Source organism: Globicephala melas, chromosome 18 (genome assembly GCF_963455315.2).
Source record: "Globicephala melas chromosome 18, mGloMel1.2, whole genome shotgun sequence".
Classification (NCBI taxonomy): Eukaryota; Metazoa; Chordata; class Mammalia; order Artiodactyla; family Delphinidae; genus Globicephala; species Globicephala melas.
Window position 1 is genome coordinate 11,054,052 of NC_083331.1, and position 18,865 is coordinate 11,072,916.

Here is an 18,865-nt window from a genome sequence, read left to right on the forward strand (position 1 = left end):
TCCTCTTCTTGGCTGATTCCCATTGGTCCTTTTCAATTCAGCTTACTCTTCCCTGATAAAGCTCATCCTTTATGTTTCTGAAAGTTCTTGTGCATAACTCTAATCAGAGTTGTTATTGAAATACATTGCAGTTGATTTATTTGTCTCTTGTATTTTCTTCAAGTATCTCTGACACGGGTTATGTCTTACTTGTCTTGGTATCCCCTAACTTGTCAGTGTAGTTGTATTCCCTTAACCTTTCAGTGCTCAGTAAGTGTTACAGAAGAGAGGGAGCAAGTGGAAAGAAGAAAGGAATTATTATAGGATCCATGAGTGAGATATAAAACTCACTTGTCTTAATAAGTCACTATTTAAAAGCCATTTCTTATCTTCAGTATCTCGCTTTACACTTAGGACAGTTCTTGAGGTGTACAGATCAAATAGTATCCTTTTTACAAAACTCACATAACTAGTTAATGGAGATTCCCAAGACTCTGTCTTTGGACCACTTCTTCCATCTATTTGCATTGACTTCTTTGGTGATTTCATCCATGTTCCTGGCATTAAATAACATATAGTCTGATTACTACCAATTTTATGTCTCAGCCCAAACCTGTCTCCTAAACTGAAGACTCATCTATCTGATTGCTTATTCAACATTACTACTTGGATGATTAATAACAGTTATAAAAAAACAACAACAACAAAAAAAAACTGTTCCAACCATAGCAGTCCCTATCTTAGTTAATGGCAGTTCTGCCCTTCCAGTTGCTTAAGGCAGAAATCTTTACGTAATCTTTGACTTTTCTCTCATACCCACATCCAGTCTTCTGCAAGTCGTGTTTGTTCTGCCTTCTTAATATAGTCAAAATTTGACCCATTGTTCACCAGTTTCAGTTTGCAATTCTGATCCAAACTACTCGCATTTCTTACTTAGATTATTGTAGTATTCTCCTAACCAGTCTCCCCGCCATTTGCCTTTTCCCCCTTGTCTATCCTTAACATAGCAGCCAGCGTGATCCTGTTACAACCTAATGTTATATTGCTCCCCTATTCCTAAGCTTTTAATGGCTGCTGATCCCACTCTGAGGAAAAGACAGCATCTTTACAGTGGACTATAAGGACCTATGATCTGAGGCCCTGTTACTTCTTTAATCTCATCTCTTATATCTCTGCATATCACTCAATCTTCTCAAGTCACACTAGCCTTCTTCCTGTTTGCTATCCCATGACACTCTTCCCTAGATACCCTCCTGGCTTGTTCATTCACCCTGTCAGTGTTTCCTCAAATACCACCTTTTGAATATGTCTTCTCTTAGCCACCCTTCCAATAATACTCGTTATTCCTGTCTATGCTTATTTTTCTCACAACACTTACCACTTGGTATACTATATTTAATCATTTATGTTATTTTATTTTCTGTCTCTCCCTATTGAAATGTAAATTCCATGAGGGCAGAGATTTTGTCTGTTCTATACATTGCTATATCTCAGAACTCAGAACAGTCCCTCACACGTCAGAGTTAAATGAATGAGCAAATCTTAAGATCACACCCCAAAACTATGGCTTTGAGATAGAATGAATTCAATGATGGAAAATTTTACACTTACATGTATTTTGTAATACACTCAATGTATTACAAAACATATAATTAATCACTCAGTGAAACATTTTGTTGAAGTGAATTAGATAGAATAGTTTTCTGGCTTGTGCTACTTTGATGATAACCTTTACAGCCTTGGCACATGTATAGATTATATGTAGTATAAAGGAATTTTCCACTTCTTTATAGTTTTCAGTCTTAAAGTTGTGGGACAGAAGTGTGAAATTGTATGGGAAAATATGGAAAGAATATTCATAAGATAGAATAATGCATTTTTTAAAATGTGTGTAGTGTAGAGTATTCTAGATATCCATCAGTATGACTGGCAGATCTAGTAGAAGAACGGAATATGTTAATAGTTTAGATTGTTGGCTCAACTTTTGTGGCTATATTTTTGAAATCCAGATAAAAATTGTATGCTCACCCTAGAAAAATGTATATACTCTAAAAATTTGTGTGTTTTTATGCACCCTAATGGGGTACCCACAATGGGTACATAGACTCCTAGGTAAGCCTTTTGATGTAGGGGGGGATAAGTAACCAAGTGGAAAATGTTGACTAAGATTTTGTAAAAGCTGAAAATTTTTACTTTCATATATAAGTAGTTGCAAATACATAATAACATTCCAGAAAATAACTAATACGTTATCAACACATACTGGCAAGTATAAACATTCAAATAATTTGTAAAATATATTGCTTAGGAGAGAGAATGGTCTGAGGTGTTAGGGAATGGGTAGTGTTGGTGAAGAAATGATATTAAGGACCTAAATGGACAGTCCTCTGATTCTAGATAAACAATTTCGGCATAATAATCGAAGGGGAAATAGTAGTTCTAACAAATACATAAAATTATGGATTGAAAAAGAATTGGAGAAATCAGTCAAACCAGCTTCCCACCTCTCTCACCACCACTCTTGTGACATGGTCGTCCTATGCCTTTGAACACATCAGTGTTTGGAAACTGGTGCTCATAAAAATTACTAGAGAGTTCTTTACCCTGTTGGCCCTAATCTGGTATTTGGAGATACATGGAAATTTCATCTTGTTTCCTTGTCAAAAGCCTTCAGATTTTAAAAAATTGGTGTAATTTTTTCTCACGTCTTTACTATAATTTTCTAGACTCTCAGTCTTTCCTGATATGACTTGTGTTCTAGATCTACTGTCATCCTAACTGTTCTTTTATGGACATGATGCTTTTTGTCATTATTCTTGAAATATGGTGCCTAAACCTATACATAGGACTTTATGAGGTCTGACAGTCACAAAGTATATCAGGATTATTGCTTCTTTGACTCTGGATACTGTTGCTGAGGTAGACCCAGATCGCATCAGCACTTTTGGGAGCCATAGCAATACTAATGATAGCTAAAATGTTTGGACCACTTATAATATTCCAGGTAAAGTGCTAAGCATTTTATATGCAGTATATCCTTTTATCTTTGTAACAATCTTATGAAGTACAAACTATTATGTCTTATTTTAAAGGTAAGGAGAATGGAGCTTAGAGAGATTTATTTGCTTACTACCTTAGACATATATATACTACCAAAGTAAAATAGATAGAGGTAGAATTCTAACTCAGGTCTGTTTGACATTAAAAACTGGGCTTCTAGACACTGTACTCTATTTATATCCCATGTTGTACTAACTACCAGACTGCTGAGTTTGCTGTCAGTGAAGTGTCTGGAGGCTTTCATGTCAATTGCTATTAAATCAGATGTTTTTAGAAGTTTTTTAGTAGAAAGGCATTTGATGTTGTTTGCATTTATTTACAAGCCATCATTACAGGTTGTTGAGATGAAAATTTTTTCCCTCATTCATATAACTAATTTTTCATAATACATATCTCATACCCTCAGTACTTGACAAGATGCCTGTAGTAGCCTGTTACAGAGAGCTTTTGTACAAAGTTGGTAATGATCGGTTTCCTACCATCTACAAATTTGTCTCACAGCACTGTCAATCAGCCTGTGTTTCTGTATTTTATCCATAAGGATTTTAATGAGAGATTTAGGGAAAAATATTGTAGTTTTACTAATGACTTCTTTTCAAATCAAGAATTGATCATTTTCTCTTCTTTCTAGATAGGCAATGAAATAGTTTAGAAGTTTAGGGAAGACTTTTGATGATAAATCCAAAATATTAGTTTGGTTTCTTTTCTATTGATCTTTATGTAGATCACTGTAACTAAATACCTTATCTTGGAAGCAGAGAATTATTTCACTTTAGAAAATGGTAACAGTTATTAACATTTATAAGGCGTCTCATAATTGACAAAGTTCTTTTAAATACAGTCTCATTTAATTTCTCCAGTCATATGTGAAGTGGCATTTGTCTTGCCATTTGTACTGAAAAACTGAAATTTAATATCACATAGCTTGAGAGTGATTTAGTTCTCAAGCCTTAATCTTCTAACTCCACATCCTGTATTCTCCATAATGTCACACCACCTCTCAGTGAAATAAATGAAGGTGTTCGATGAGGAATGATCAATGAAGGGATTGAAAGCATAGTGTGTGCTTTTGGAAATTTAATAAGATAGTTGAAAGTTCAAGGTTGAGTCTGATGAATTTGACACTATCCATTAAGGAAAAAAAAAAGTATCCAGAAAGAGATAATGAAGATTTTTGTCACGAGTAAAATTATTTAAGATTATAATTACTTTGGTCACAAAAAAGTTTTAAATACCCCTAAAATTGAAAATAATAATTCTTATAAATTTAGATTTTTTGTATTGACAAAGTCATTTTTCTTTGAAAATCATTGGTATTAAGGAAGTTTAAGCCATAGACTTATTTGACAATGAGCCATTGATATAGTTTCCTTTAAGTAGAACTTTTTAATGAGAAAATTATAAAATATAAATACATTTAAAAGACCTAGTTTAGATTGGATATTTTTTACTCTCAGTCATTAGTTTTCAAGCATTATATTTGAACTTAAAATATCTCATACATCTACTTTCTAGATAAATAAGTTCAATGAGTAATGCTTGAAAGTATTTATTAAATGGAGTTGGAATGCTGTAAACTTTGAGAAAAATGAAGCTTCACTGAAAGGAAGTAAAGATATTTATTATGTTAAAGAAATAGTTTCTTTATCTTTTAAATTGACTACTATTCACATCCATTTATTATTTAGGGTTAACACAGATGTTAAGTTCAGAAATGTTTTTTTTATGAAATTCATTTAAATATGCTAACGAAACATGAGGAAATTTTCAACTTCTAAGTTCACAAAGTTTAGAAGCTAAATAGATCTCTTACCAAATGTCTATTGTATCCTCTCAGTTCTCTTTCGTTATAATAGCATTCCTACTATGAAAAACAACTCAATTTTGTTCAGGAAAATAAAGTTTAATTTTATTATGCCATTAGTTGTTATTCCATATTTCTTGGCTTAATATTTAGCTTTACTATGAGGAAGCTTCAGAATTTGGCTTTCAAACGTTTTTATGACTATTTTCCACATTTAGAATATGATAGAGATAGGATGAACATTATATGTATCTATGTTTTCACACAAAAAAAATCCCTATATGCATATGAAAAATCTAACTTGAGCACGCATTTTTCCAGTTTTCCCAGATTCATGATTATAGACCACATGTCATCTTAAAAAAGATTTGCAAATTCTAGATTCTACATAAATGTTTGCCAAATGAATTATAATCGTTAACACACTTTACAATATATCCTTAATGTCTATATCCTTTTCACCAATTAAGTTGGGATCAGGAATTAAAGAAAGAAAAGAAAATTTGATGTTGATTACATGTATCTGCCATAGCAGGATTAGAATTCATCTTAGACCTTGTGTTATTTTTCATCATTTCTTGGCAGGAGTGTCGTGGTCCCTGTTAAGAAGCCCCCTCCAGGTAGTTTAGCTGTAACCACTGTAGGAGCTGCTGCTGCTGGAAGTGGGCTGCCAACAGGCAGTACCTCTAATATATTTGCTGCTACTGGAGCTACACCAAAAAGTATGATTAATACAACAGGTATTGTCTTTATCTATTTTTGTGATACCTCATCTTTTTCTTTCTGTTTTCTGTATCTTCATTTCTTCTGCTTATTTGATCTTAAAAATTAAAATACCCTGATCATTTAAGATTACCTTAACCTTTAAGAAGGTTATTCTTCATGTTATCTTTCAGAATTTATGGTTCTAGGGTGTACTTTTTAGTTTGAGAACACTGGGGGTTTTGTTTTGAGTCTTCTCAAAACATGATGCTATTTACTTTCAGAGTGAACTCAGTTTGCTGAAAGATATTTGGGGAGCAAAACTAAAAGATAATTTGAACACTGACATTTGATACATAAAAATTAGTAAATTGTACCAAGAGTATCAAGGTATATTAAATATATTAGTGACAGAAAACAGATTTAGTGACATTTACTGGTTGAAACCTAATATGTATTTTTTACCAAGCTCCCCTGAGAACCTTGACGATATGCAAGAGCCTCAACTTGACAAAACGTGCATGTGAATAAGAACCATTGTTTGACATTGAATTAATTTATATACTTAGATTACAATTATATCCAATTCATTGTCCAACATTTTCCTAATAATTCTAGAAACAGAAAATTCCAAATCACTACAGATTTTAAAAGCCTGCCTAAAATAACCTTTTTTTTTTTTTTTGTAAATTTCCAGAAATGTTCCTGTTGATTATTAGCTAAATAAATCCTTACCCAAATCTTTGTGATTCCATTTTAGGTATTTATACAACGCAAGATGATCCCTGACTTTTCTTCCCTGACTATAGTAGCCTTCTCTTCTCCAAACTGTATAGCCTTGAACTTTTACATCTATTATCATTACTTAGATTATTCCCATTTTTATTAATTTCATAGCTCTTCTTTGTGCTTTCTGTATTTATCTTGTTTATCATACCACCTCAGTCTGACATATCATGAACAGCACATTTATGGGGTTGTAGTAAGTAGAATGTACTCTATCAAGCATATTTATGTTAGTAAATAAAAATCATTAATGGAATTGTGTTAAAAAACAAAACATCTTTGATTTATGTATAGATATATATATAAATATTTGTATCTGACTTATCTGAAAACTTTATATAAAGTTTTTTCTATCCAGTTTACAGTCTTACTCCTTATACTCATTCTGCTTTCTAGAAAAAGGAATAAAAATGTTTTCCTTTTACCGAAATGTATACTCAGAAAAGTGTTAAGATTTTTAAAATATACCAATGTAGTAGAAAGAAAAAAATCTACATTTGGTGTTTATTGACTAAATCCTTACTCTTTAAGAGATAAGTAAATGAAAAAGCAAGTCATCTCTCTTTTATCTTTATTTGAAACAAGGTATGATATTTTCCTTTAATTCCTATTCTATGAATTAATAATAGATATGGGAAATGATGGTAGCTAGAAGTCCAGTGATAGTATAAAGCATATACTACAATAAAAAAATGTAAGTAATGAACATCCTCCTTAGAAATACATATATACAGATACACAAACACACACACAAAGAAATTGAGGGCCAACATCTAAACTGGACCCAAGACTCGTTTAGATTTTGACATATACATGCTGTGTAAGTGTTGTGAAAATCCCAGTTTTATGGGAATTAGTGTTAGATAAGATAAAGATAAGATAATATTTAGGAACACTAGATGTCCCTCAACTCCACTGCTATTTAATATACTTACATGGTGTTAATATAGGAAAATCTGTTCTAAAATGGCGTCTTCATATCGTTGAGGAGAACTCATTATTTTAAAATCGGGTACAAATCTTATACTCATTATAGCCCTTCTTAAGCAATCATTTTATCAAAATAAGCACTGATGCTGCAGTGCCACAAATTTATGTTGAGATAGTTTATTGCAAATTATATCTTATATGATGAAAACTAAAAATATAACAATATAGCAATAAAAACATAAATTTTTCACATCTAAATTTTCATTGTTTTATCAGCCTCATTTTATCTAAAATTATTTTCATTTGTTGATGTCTTTTATTTATATCCCATTTGTAATATGTAGTTTTGTTTAGAGTAACATAAGTAAATAAACTGGATTTTAATGCAATAGCTATTTTTAATAATTATAAAGAGTTATTAGTGTACCGATGACCAAATGATTTTTTAATGGCCAAATTCTATTTTGAAATTCAGATGAATATTTTTTTCAAACTCAGATAGTAATGATGTAATGAAAATTATTTTGTTAAATAAATTTATACTTAAGGCTAAAAATTATTATTTTGGGAACAGGTGCCGTGGATTCGGGGTCCTCTTCTTCTTCCTCCTCTTCTAGTTTTGTGAATGGTGCTACCAGCAAAAACCTTCCAGCTGTACAAACTGTTGCTCCAATGCCAGAAGATTCGGCTGAAAATATGAGGTATACATAACTATTTGTTTTTTTACTCCTTTTACTCCCTTCCTCTCACCTCAAAAATAGTGAAACAGAATACATTAAATACAAAGATATGGTTAAGAATTCTTAAGAATGTTTAATTATGTATTTTGTGATTATATCTCATAATTGCAATGTTTTGATATTTTTAGATAGTTATTCATTATATAAAAATCATTTATTATATTTCAGTCTAAACTGAGAGATCTTGAATGGTTTTCATGATCTGACTTTCCTGAGTTTATAATCCATTGTCATATAGCACATTACTGTTTCCTGTAAGGTAGAAACGTGCAAACGTGGCACCATGATAAAATTGGACATCTTTGGGGTGGTGAGTTTAAAATATAGACTTTCAAAATAAATCTGCAGAGTTATATATAACATATATAATTGAAAGTTGAATCACCAAACATTATCTTTTCTATCGCGATTAATAGATAAAAATGATTTGCAGTATCATGTCAGAGAGAATTCCTAGAAGAGTTTGACCAAAATGCTTGGAGTTAAATTGCACATATACATACACACAGTATGTGTGTGTATTCACATTTTTAATTGAAGTGTAAAAGCTCAATGAAAGAACGATGTTATGTTACTATCACTCAGGGCAAGAAATAGAACGTTACAGGTACCACAAAGCCCCCACCTTTTGCTCCTTTTTTTGCCACTATTCTTGCTCCTCTTCAAATTCATCACTCTGACTTAATACTAGATTAGTTTTGTCTTTTTTGAATTTTATATGAGTGGAGTTGCACGGTATGTATTCTTTTTGTCTCTGGCTACTTTTTCTCAACATTATGTTTATGAGATTTATCTGTATTGCCTGTAGCAATAGTTTTGTTCATGTTCATTCCTTGGTGGTTGTATACTACAATTTATTAATCTATTTTATTGATGATGGGCATTTGGAATTTTCCAGTTTGGGACTATTGCAAATAATGCTGCTTTTTTACATAACAGTGCTGCTTGTACATTACTCTTGGGTATCCTACACATTTGTATGCATATCTGTTGGGTAAATAACTGAATGGAATTGCTGATTCATAGTGTTTGTGTATGTTCAGTTTTACTAGATAATGCCAAATGTTTTCCGAAGTGGTTAATGCAAGTTTACTAACTCATTAGCAGCGTATGAGAGTGCCTAATTTTTTATATCTTTAACAATACTTAGTATTGTCACTTTTACATTTTAGCCATTTTGGTAGAAGTATAGTGGTATTTCATTGTATTTTTAGTTTGTATTTTCCTGATAGTTAACAAGGTTGAGCACCTTCTTATATATTTATTGGTCTTTTGGTTTTCCTCTTTTGTGATTTCCCTGTTGGAATCTCTTACTCATTTTAAAACGTTGAGTTGTCTTCTTAATTTGTAAAGTCTCTTCTCCTTATGCATTTTGAAAATGAGCCCTTTGATGATTATATGTTGTATATATATCTTCTCCCATTCTGTGGCTTTTCTTATTATCTATGTGATATGTTTTGATCAACACAAGTTGTAAATTTTAATGAAACTCAATTTATCGAGTTTTTGTTTTTCAGTGCTTTTTATGTTATAGATGAAATCTTTGCCTACATTTTCCCCATCTCATCCTCTGGCTGCTTTATTTGTGCTTTTTATATTTAGATACATAGTTCATCTGGAATTGAGTTTTGTGAATTTTATGACGTAGGAGTACTATGGATGTCAAGATGACCCAGTGCCATTTATTTGAGAAACTCTCCTGTCTCCCATGCTCTGCCGCTTTTGTCACAAATCAAGTGTTCCTGTATACTGGATTCTGCTTTGGCACTCGATTCTACCCAATTTGTCTGTTTGTCTATCCTTGTGACATACTGTCATAATTAGCTTTAGGTTTAATAAGGATCAGTATCTGGATAAGTAATGTCTTCCCATCCTGTCCTTTTTTTTTTTCCCAAGGAAGCCTAAGCTATTCTTGATACTTTGCACTTCCATTTAAATTTTAGAATCAGTTTATCAGTATCCATATTGAAAACAACTTGCTGGGATTTTAGCAAGGAATGGAATTTATAGATCTGTTGCAACTGGAGTTATATTTCATTTATAGATCTCTTTCAATATTGTGACTTCCAAACTATGAACAGCTTCTATTCCTCCCATTTCTTTAGTTTTTAAAAAAAATTTTTTCCAGTAATGATTTTTAGATTTTTATGTAGAAGTCTTATATGTTTTTTATTTATTTTTTTTTAATTTTTTTAAATTTTTTTTTATTTTTTTTTATTTTTTTTTTAACATCTTTATTGGGGTATAATTGCTTTACAATGGTGTGTTACTTTCTGCTTTATAACAAAGTGAATCAGTCATACATAAACATATGTTCCCATATGTCTTCCCTGTTGCGTCTCCCTCCCTCCCACCCTCCCCATCCCACCCCTCCAGGCTGTCACAAAGCACCGAGCCAATATCCCTGTGCCATGCGGCTGCTTCCCACTAGCTATCTACCTTACTGCGTTTGTTAGTGTGTATATGCCCATGACTCTCTCTCGCCCTGTCACAGCTCACCCTTCCCCCTCCCCATATTATATGTTTTTTATATGATATATTCTTATAATTTAAGTATTTTGTGTTTGTATCTTCGTTTCTCTAGTTTCCAAAATAAATTTATTGAGATCATTTGTTTATATTGTTTAAGCTCAATTTAAAAATACTCAATTTGACTGTACATTTTAACGAGTTTTGAACAGTTATATGCCCATACAACCGCTACCGCAATGAAGATGTAGAATATATTTATCACTCCATATCGTTCCCTGTGCCCCATTTATAATTTACCCCATCCTTCCCCAGGCAAGCATTTATATGCTTTTTAATATCATAATTTAAATTTGTCTTTTCTAGGATTTCACATAGATGGAATCATATAGAATACACTTTCTTGTGCCTACCTTCTTTCACTCAGATTTTGAGATTCATTCATGTCTTTTTGTTTATGAGTAGTCCATTCCTTTTTTTTCTGTGGAACGCGGGCCTCTCACTGTTGTGGCCTCTCCCGTTGCGGAGCACAGGCTCCGGACGCGCAGGCTCAGCGGCCATGGCTCACGGGCCCAGCCACTCCGCGGCATGTGGGATCTTCCTGGACCGGGGCACGAACGCGTGTCCCCTGCATTGGCAGGCAGACTCTCAACCATTGCGCCACCAGGGAAGCCCAGTCCATTCCTTTTTATTCTTGAGTATTATTCTGTTATATGGCTATCCCACTATTTATTTATCTCTTCACTTGTTGATAGACATCTGGGTTTTTTCCAGATTGGGGCTATTATAAATAAAGATTCTATGGACATTTGAATTGAATACAACTGTATTGTAGACATATGATCTTGGGTAAATAGGAATAAAACAACTGGTTGAATAGGAAGTATAGGCTTATCTTTATAAGAAACTACTGAGCTGTTTTGCAAAGCAGTTGTATCATTTTATATTCCTTTCAACAATGTGTAAAAGTTCCATTTGTTCCATATTTTTGTCAACACTTGGCATTCTCAGTCTTTTTAAGACTTTATAATTTAAGACTTTTCTGGGTTATCATATCTCATTTGGATTTATTTTCCATTTTCCTAATGATTAAAGATGATGAGTTTTTTTTCTGATATGTTAATGGACCGTTGAAATCTTTTGCTATTTTTTTAAAAAGTAGGGTTGTTTTCTTGTGAAATGTCACCATTCTTTATGTATTCTGATTGTATGTCCTGTGTCAGATATTCCATTCTGTGGCTTATATTTTCATTTTGTTAAAATTATTTAGAACAGGAAGTTTCTAATTTTCACCAAGTCCATCGTTTCAAAAAATCTTTTCTTTTATGGTTTGTGCCTTTGTATCTTAAGAAATCTTTACCTAGCCGAAAGTCATGAAGATATTCTCATATATTTTCTTCTAAAAGTTTTGTAGTTTTAGCTTTTATGATTAGGTCTACAATCCATTTTCACTTAATTTTTGTGTGTGTGTGGTGAGGTAAAGTTTCAGTTTTGTTTTTATCCATATGTATATCACTGTTTCAGCACCACTGAATTACCTTGGCACATTGGTATAAAATCAATTGGCTGTCTATGCGTGAACCTATTGCTGGACTCCATACTACTTCATGATCTATATGGCTGTCCTTATGCCAGTACCCCACTTTATTACTATAGCTTATAGAATATCCTGAAATCAGGTAGTATAAGTCCTCTAACTCTGTTCTTTTGACCGTTGCTTTGACTTTTCTAGATTGTTTGCATTTTCTTATATGTTTTAGAATGGGCTTACCAATTTCTAAAAAAAAAATCCTGTTGAAATGTTAATTAGGATTGTGTTGAATATTTATTTAAATTTAGGGAGAATTGATATCTTAATAATATTGAGCCTTCTAATCTACAAACATTGTCTATAACTCCATTCATTGAGGTTTTTAATTTCTCTAGCAACTTATTATAGCTTTCATTGTAAAGGTCTTGTACTTAGTTTTGTCTTTTTTTTAATTAGTTTTTCATGTCTTTGATGATATTCTAAATTAAAATTTTTACTTGGGCTTCCCTGGTGGCGCAGTGGTTGAGAGTCCGCCTGCCAATGCAGGGGACACGGGTTCCTGCCCCGGTCCGGGAAGATCCCACATGCCGCGGAGCGGCTGGGCCGGTGAGCCATGGCCGCTGAGCCTGAGCGTGCGGAACGGGAGAGGCCACAACAGTGAGAGGTCCGCGTACCGGAAAAAAAAAAAAAAAAAAAAAAAAATTTTTACTTTAAATTTCCAATTTTGAGTTAGAAGCCAAACAAAAAAGGATAAATACTATATGTTTCCATTTATATAAAATGATAGAAAATGCAAGTAAATTTTCTTAACAGAGAGCAAATTGATGATTGTCTTGTTAATTATATCTCAATAGGACTGAAAACAAAAAAGAAAGATTTTGTGTGTTGGTAGTATATAGAAAGACAACTGACTTTTGTACACTGATTTTATGTCTTGCAATTTTGCTTAATCCACTTAAATTTAGTAGTCTTTGTTAGATTGTTTAGACTTTTCTCAACTCAATATTATCTGTAATTTCCTTATTATTTTCTGTGTGAAAGATAATGTCACTTGTAGCTTTAGTGTTATTTATTCTTGTAGCTTTGAGATTTCACCAGTGGAGCCATCTCTGCCTGGAATATTTTTTTTTACTGGGGAGGTTTTACAAATTAAATTCTTTCATTGGATAAGTGACTATTCAGATTTTCTGTTTTCTTTTTGCATCTGTGTTGGTCATTTGTGACTTCTAGGAATTTAGTCATTTTATCTAAGTTATTGGATTATTGCCATAAAAGTTTTTCATAATTTTATTATTATATTATTATTTTAAAACACCTGTAGGATCTCTAATGATGTTTCCTCTTTCATTCCTGATTTTGTAATTTATGCCTTTTCTCATTTTAGCATTATTAGAGTACCCATTGACTTTTCAATATTATAATTTTCCCCCCAGAAATTAGACATTAAATTCATTAATTTTTTTTCTGTCTCTATTACATCAAATTCCACTCTTTTTATTTCCTTTTAGTTATTTCAGGTTTACTTACTTTTCTCTTTCTAGATTTTTAGGGTGGAAACTTAGATCAGGAGTCTATAGACTACAGCCCAGGAACCAAATCTTCCTGCCATCGTAAACTTTATATATAAACTTTGTGTAAATAAACTTTTATTGGAATACAGTCACATCATTTGTTTATATATTGCCTGTGACTGCTTTCACATTACAATGGCAGAGTTAAGTAGTTGCAACAGAGATAGTATGCCCTAAAATCTTAAAATATTTAGTATCTTACCCTTTACAGAAAACATTTGCCAATCCCTTGCTTAGATCTTTGATTTTAGATTTCTTCTTTTCTATTACGAGCATTTAAAGCCATAACTTCCACTAAGCACTGTTTTAGCTGTATTTCAGAAATTTAATGTTGTTTTAATTTTCACACAGTATTTTCTCTAAGTTCCTCTATGATTTCTTCTTTGACTTCTAAGTGTTTCAGAGATGACTTTGGAGATTGACCTTTCTCAGTATAATGCCATGAGGTCCATCCAAGTGTTGTGTGTATTAATGGGTCCTTTTGTATTTCTGAGTATTATTTCATGGTGTGGATGTACGACCGTTTGTTTAACCATTCACCCACTAAAAGACATTCGGGTTTTTTCCATTTTTGGCTAGTACCAAAAAAGCTACAATAAACATTTGTTTTTATGTGAACATACATTTTCATTTCTCTGGGATAAGTGCCCAGAGTGAGATTACTGGGCTAATATGGTAAATACCTATTTAGTGTTATAAAAAATTCCCACCAGCAATGTATGAATAGTCCAGTTTCTCTTCATTTTCACCAGCATTCGGCATTGCCTTTTTTTTTTTTTTTTTAAGGCCATTCTGGTAGGTATGTAGTGATATCTCATTGTGGTCTTCATTTGTATTTTCCTAATGGATGATTCTGAACATCTTTTTGTGTGCTTATTTTCCATTAGTGTGTTCTCTTCAGCAAAATGTCTGTTTATATCTTCTGCCCATTTTATAATTAGATTGCTTTTTCACTTTTGAGCCTTAAGAATTCAGTATTCTAAGTACACGTCCTTTTTCAAAATTGTTGTTTCCAAGTATTTGCTCCCAGACTGTAGCTCGTGTGTTTCGTCCTCTTAATAAAGTCTTTGGCAGAGGAAACTTTGCATTTTTATTGTAGTCTAGCTTATGATGTCATGTCTAAGAACTCTTCACCTCACCTTGAGTACTGAAGATTTTCTCCTGTGTCTTCTATAAAGTTCTGTGGTTTTAAGTAGTAGTTTTAGTTTTAAGTCGGGGTCCCATTTTGAGCTAATTTATGTGTAAGGTGTGAGGTTTATGTCCAGGTTTATATTTTTTCCTGTGAATGTCCATTTGTTGCAGCACCATTTGTTCGAAAGACCATTCTTCCTCATGAAGCATTTTTAAGATCTTTTAAGGCAGATCTAGGGTGGCCTTTATTCTTGGGCTAATTTTGCCACTTAGAAAGTGTGCTGGATTTCTCCTGAACGCTCAGTATATCTAAGGAGGTCCCTCCTTTTTGGCCAGAGGGAACGCAGACAATTCTAGACCTGTGTGAGATGTAGAAGATGCCTGTTATGACTCCTCCATAATTGTTCTTTCTTCAGAAGTTGTTCTACTCTAATCTTGGGAGCTTTCAGGCATCCCATACCTAGATTGTTACTCAGCCAAAGATTACTGTGCTCTCCATACACCTTCCTCTTGCATACTATGCCCTCCAAATTCTATTCACCTTTGCCTCCTTGAACTACAGTTTTAATCTTGTCAACTGAGAAAGGTTGCTGGATTCTGTATCTGCCCTAATATGGGAAATACCTCCATGTAGGAAATCTGGGTGATGGTGGGACTCACCTCATTTGTTTCTCTTTCCTCAGGATTTTGTACCCCACATTTTGTATGAAAATAGTTGTTCTCCGCATTTTGTAAAATTTTCTAGTTGTTAGCATGGGAGGTAATTGTAGACCATCTTAACCCCTTCAAGGTGAAAAGTAGAATTTGATACTTACGTTTCGTAATTTATCTATAATTCTTTCTAACTAAGCATGTATGGACAGTCATTTGATCCATGAATGTTGAAAGTTTTATCCCCCATTATACAAATACTTACACCTTTTTATTTCTTTTTCCTGACTTATAGTATCACCTAGTATCTCCAATACAGTTTTCTATAGAAGCGGTTAGAAAAGGCATTCTTGTCTTCATCTCAAATGAAAAGCTTTGAACATTTCATCATTAATTATGATGTCTCCTGTCTATTTAATAAAGATACTTTTTATCAAATTTAAGAATTCTCTTGTGTTTATAATTAACCAAGTTACCATCATTATGGGTATAGAATTTTATCTCTAAAGAGAGGGTAAGTCATGGAGATGACCATGTGGTTTTCCTCCTTTTTCTGCTAACATGGTCTATGATATTGACTTTTAATTTTAAAAATGCTAAACAAACCTTTAATTCCTGAAAGAAATCCAATTTCTTTGTGATGTAAAATCTGTTTTACCTTTTGAAGAGCTTATGTAAGATTGGTATTTTTTATTTGTTTTTCTTTGTTTTCTAAAATATTTGGTAGAGTTCACAAGCAAAGACATCTGATCCTAGATTTCCTTTTTGGGGAAAGTTTTTAAGTTAAAATGTTACAAGTATCCCCAGATTTTCAGTTTTTGTCCTGTGTAAGTTTTGGTAGATTCTGTTGGCATAATGTAGTTCATAATATTCTCTTATTATTATTTTAACATTCATATAATCTGTAAGAAAGTCCCTCCTTTTTATTCTTTTTTTTTAAATAAATTTATTTATTTAATTTATTTATTTTTGGCTGCATTGGTCTTCATTGCTACACGTGGGCTTTCCCTAGTTGCAGCGAGCGGGGGCTACTCTTCGTTGCAGTGCATGTGCTTTTCATTTCAGTGACTTCTCTTGTTGAGGAGCATGGGCTCTAGGCACACGGGCTTCAGTCGTTGCGGCTCACGGGCTCAGTAGTTGTGGCTCACGGGCTTCAAAGTGCAGGCTTAGTAGTTGTGGCGCACGGGCTTAGTTGCTCCACAGCATGTGGGATCGTCCCGGACCAGGGCTCGAGCCCATGTCCCCTGCATTGGCAGGCAGATTCTTAACCACTGTGCCACCAGGGAAGCCCCCTCCTTTTTATTCTTGATGCTTATTATGAGCTTGTTTCTGCTTTCCTTCCTTACTTCCAAGTCTTGGCAGTGATTAATCAATTTTATTCATATTGCCATTAAGAAACATTCACTAGAGAGAAGTAACAAGAAACTGTTAGGTTGAAGTTTATACCTTATTATCTTTTCCTTAGTGCAGTGGATCTTAAACATCAGTATGCAACAGAGTTACATGGGAGGCCTGTTAAAACACATTGCTGAGCCAATATGTAGTTCTCGTTCAAGATTGAAGGCCTGAGAATCAGGAAAGTTGATGGTATAAGTTCCAGTATGGAAGCTGAGAGGCTCAAGACCCCAGAAGAGCTGATGTTTCAGTTGAGTCTGAAGGCCAGCAAAGACCAACTATCAAGTAGAAGGGGTTTTCTCTTATCTAGCCTTTTGTTCTATTCACGTCTTCAGTTGAATGGATGAACACACACACATTAGGGAGGACGGTCTGCTTTGTTCAGTCTACCCATTCAAATTGTAATCTCATCCAGAAACATCCTAACAGACACACCCAGAATAATATTTAATCAAATGTTGGGGCACCCTGTGGTCCAGTCAAGTTGACACATAAAATTAACCATTAAATGAAGTGATCTTGGTGTGCTGGCTCTACGAATACACTTTGAGAAATAGTGTTTTAAGTGATCATCTTCTAGATTGCAGCATTAATTCCTGATTTATATAAGTCCTCTTCCCAGACAATGTATGGATCTCAGTGTAGCTTAACTTCATCTACTCCAAATTTGGCAAATACACTTATACATATGTGTATGCATGTGTGTGTGTGTGTGTGTGTGTGCACATAAAATTGTAAATGCAAGGGCTTCCCTGGTGGTGCAGTGGTTGAGAGTCCGCCTGCCGATGCAGGGGACACGGGTTCGTGTCCCGGTCCAGGAAGACCCCACATGCTGTGGAGGGGCTGGGCCCGTGAACCGTGGCCGCTGAGCCTGCACGTCCACAGCCTGTGCTCCGCAATGGGAGAGGCCACAACAGTGAGAGGCCCGCGTACTGAAAAAAATCAATTGTAAATGCAACAAGAGAATATAATTACTATTTTATTGGTCAACATATTTAGATTTATCCAAATTTTTATCATTTACTTTTGCTCATCATTCCTTTTTGAATATCTGACTTAAATGTGCTATCATTTTCTTTCTTCTTAAAGAGCACCCCCTTTAGTATTTCATTTAGTGCAGGCCTGACACTCCTGAATTCCCTCACTTCTTGTTTAACTAAATATCTTTGAAATTCACCTCTATTTTTGAGGGATATTTTGAACCAAAGTAGAGTTTAGGTTGGAAGCTATTTCCTTTTAATGCTTTAAAGATATTAATGGGAAATTCTTAGCCATTACCTCTTCTAATATTGCTTCAGAATCATTCTGTTCTTTCTCTGGGATTTGAATTACACATATATTAGATATTTTCTGTATTTCTCATCTATCTATCTATTTCTCTCTCTCTATTATTCTAGTATTTCTTTTTAACCTTAGTCCACTTTACTAATTCTCTTTTTAACTGTTTCTAATCTTCTGCATTCTTAATTTTAATTTTTGTGTAAGTACTAGAACTTCCATTTGATTTTTTTATAGGTTAATATTCTCTTCCAGTTTCCTATAGTGTTTTTAATTTTCATGTATGTGTATATATATGATAATAGTTGCAGCCATGGATTTTTATGTGTTTTTTCTCTAATGGATTATTTATAGTTTTATTCCTACAAATTACTTAGAATCTGTAAACCCCTCTAAATGAGATTTCCTTAATATAGGTAAAAACCAATATATGATTGTGTTTTTTAAACTAAACTCTTGTGTTTTAAGTCATATTGTTTTAATCCAGGCACTAGAGCTGTAGAAATTCATCTAAAGCATTATTATATCCTTTGAATGTTTAGTTTTCCTATCATTGGTCATTTTGTTAGAGTGGTTGATAAATTTCCCAAGTTGCAACCATAATTGTGTTCATGGAAATCAGTAATTCTCTTTCTTAAAAAAATTTGTGCTTACTATCAAGAAAAATAGCCAAAGTCAAAATAGCATCATAAGCATAGTTAGTGTGACTGAAGAGAATGAAAAAGAATAAAGTGGGGAGAGAGGAATGAGTAGCTTAAGAGAATGCATTTCAGCCTAGAGTTGACAAATTCTATATTTAGGTCCCAAGAATGTTCTAAAATATTAAGAAGTTATAAAC

The 18,865-nt window shown here is 33.4% G+C and overlaps 1 protein-coding gene across 4 annotated transcripts in view; it reads left to right on the plus strand.

Annotated features, from left to right (window-relative positions):
* NBEA (neurobeachin) overlaps positions 1-18,865 on the plus strand; it is a 627,505-nt gene that overhangs the window by 242,961 nt on the left and 365,679 nt on the right. For 3 of the 4 annotated variants that reach the window (XM_030882520.2, XM_060287860.1, XM_060287862.1), the window contains 2 exons: positions 5,429-5,583; positions 7,836-7,962. In XM_030882520.2, coding sequence (XP_030738380.2) covers positions 5,429-5,583; positions 7,836-7,962 — 282 coding nt within the window. The remainder of the gene's footprint in view (positions 1-5,428; positions 5,584-7,835; positions 7,963-18,865) is intronic. The other variant, XM_060287861.1, reaches the window with a different exon arrangement.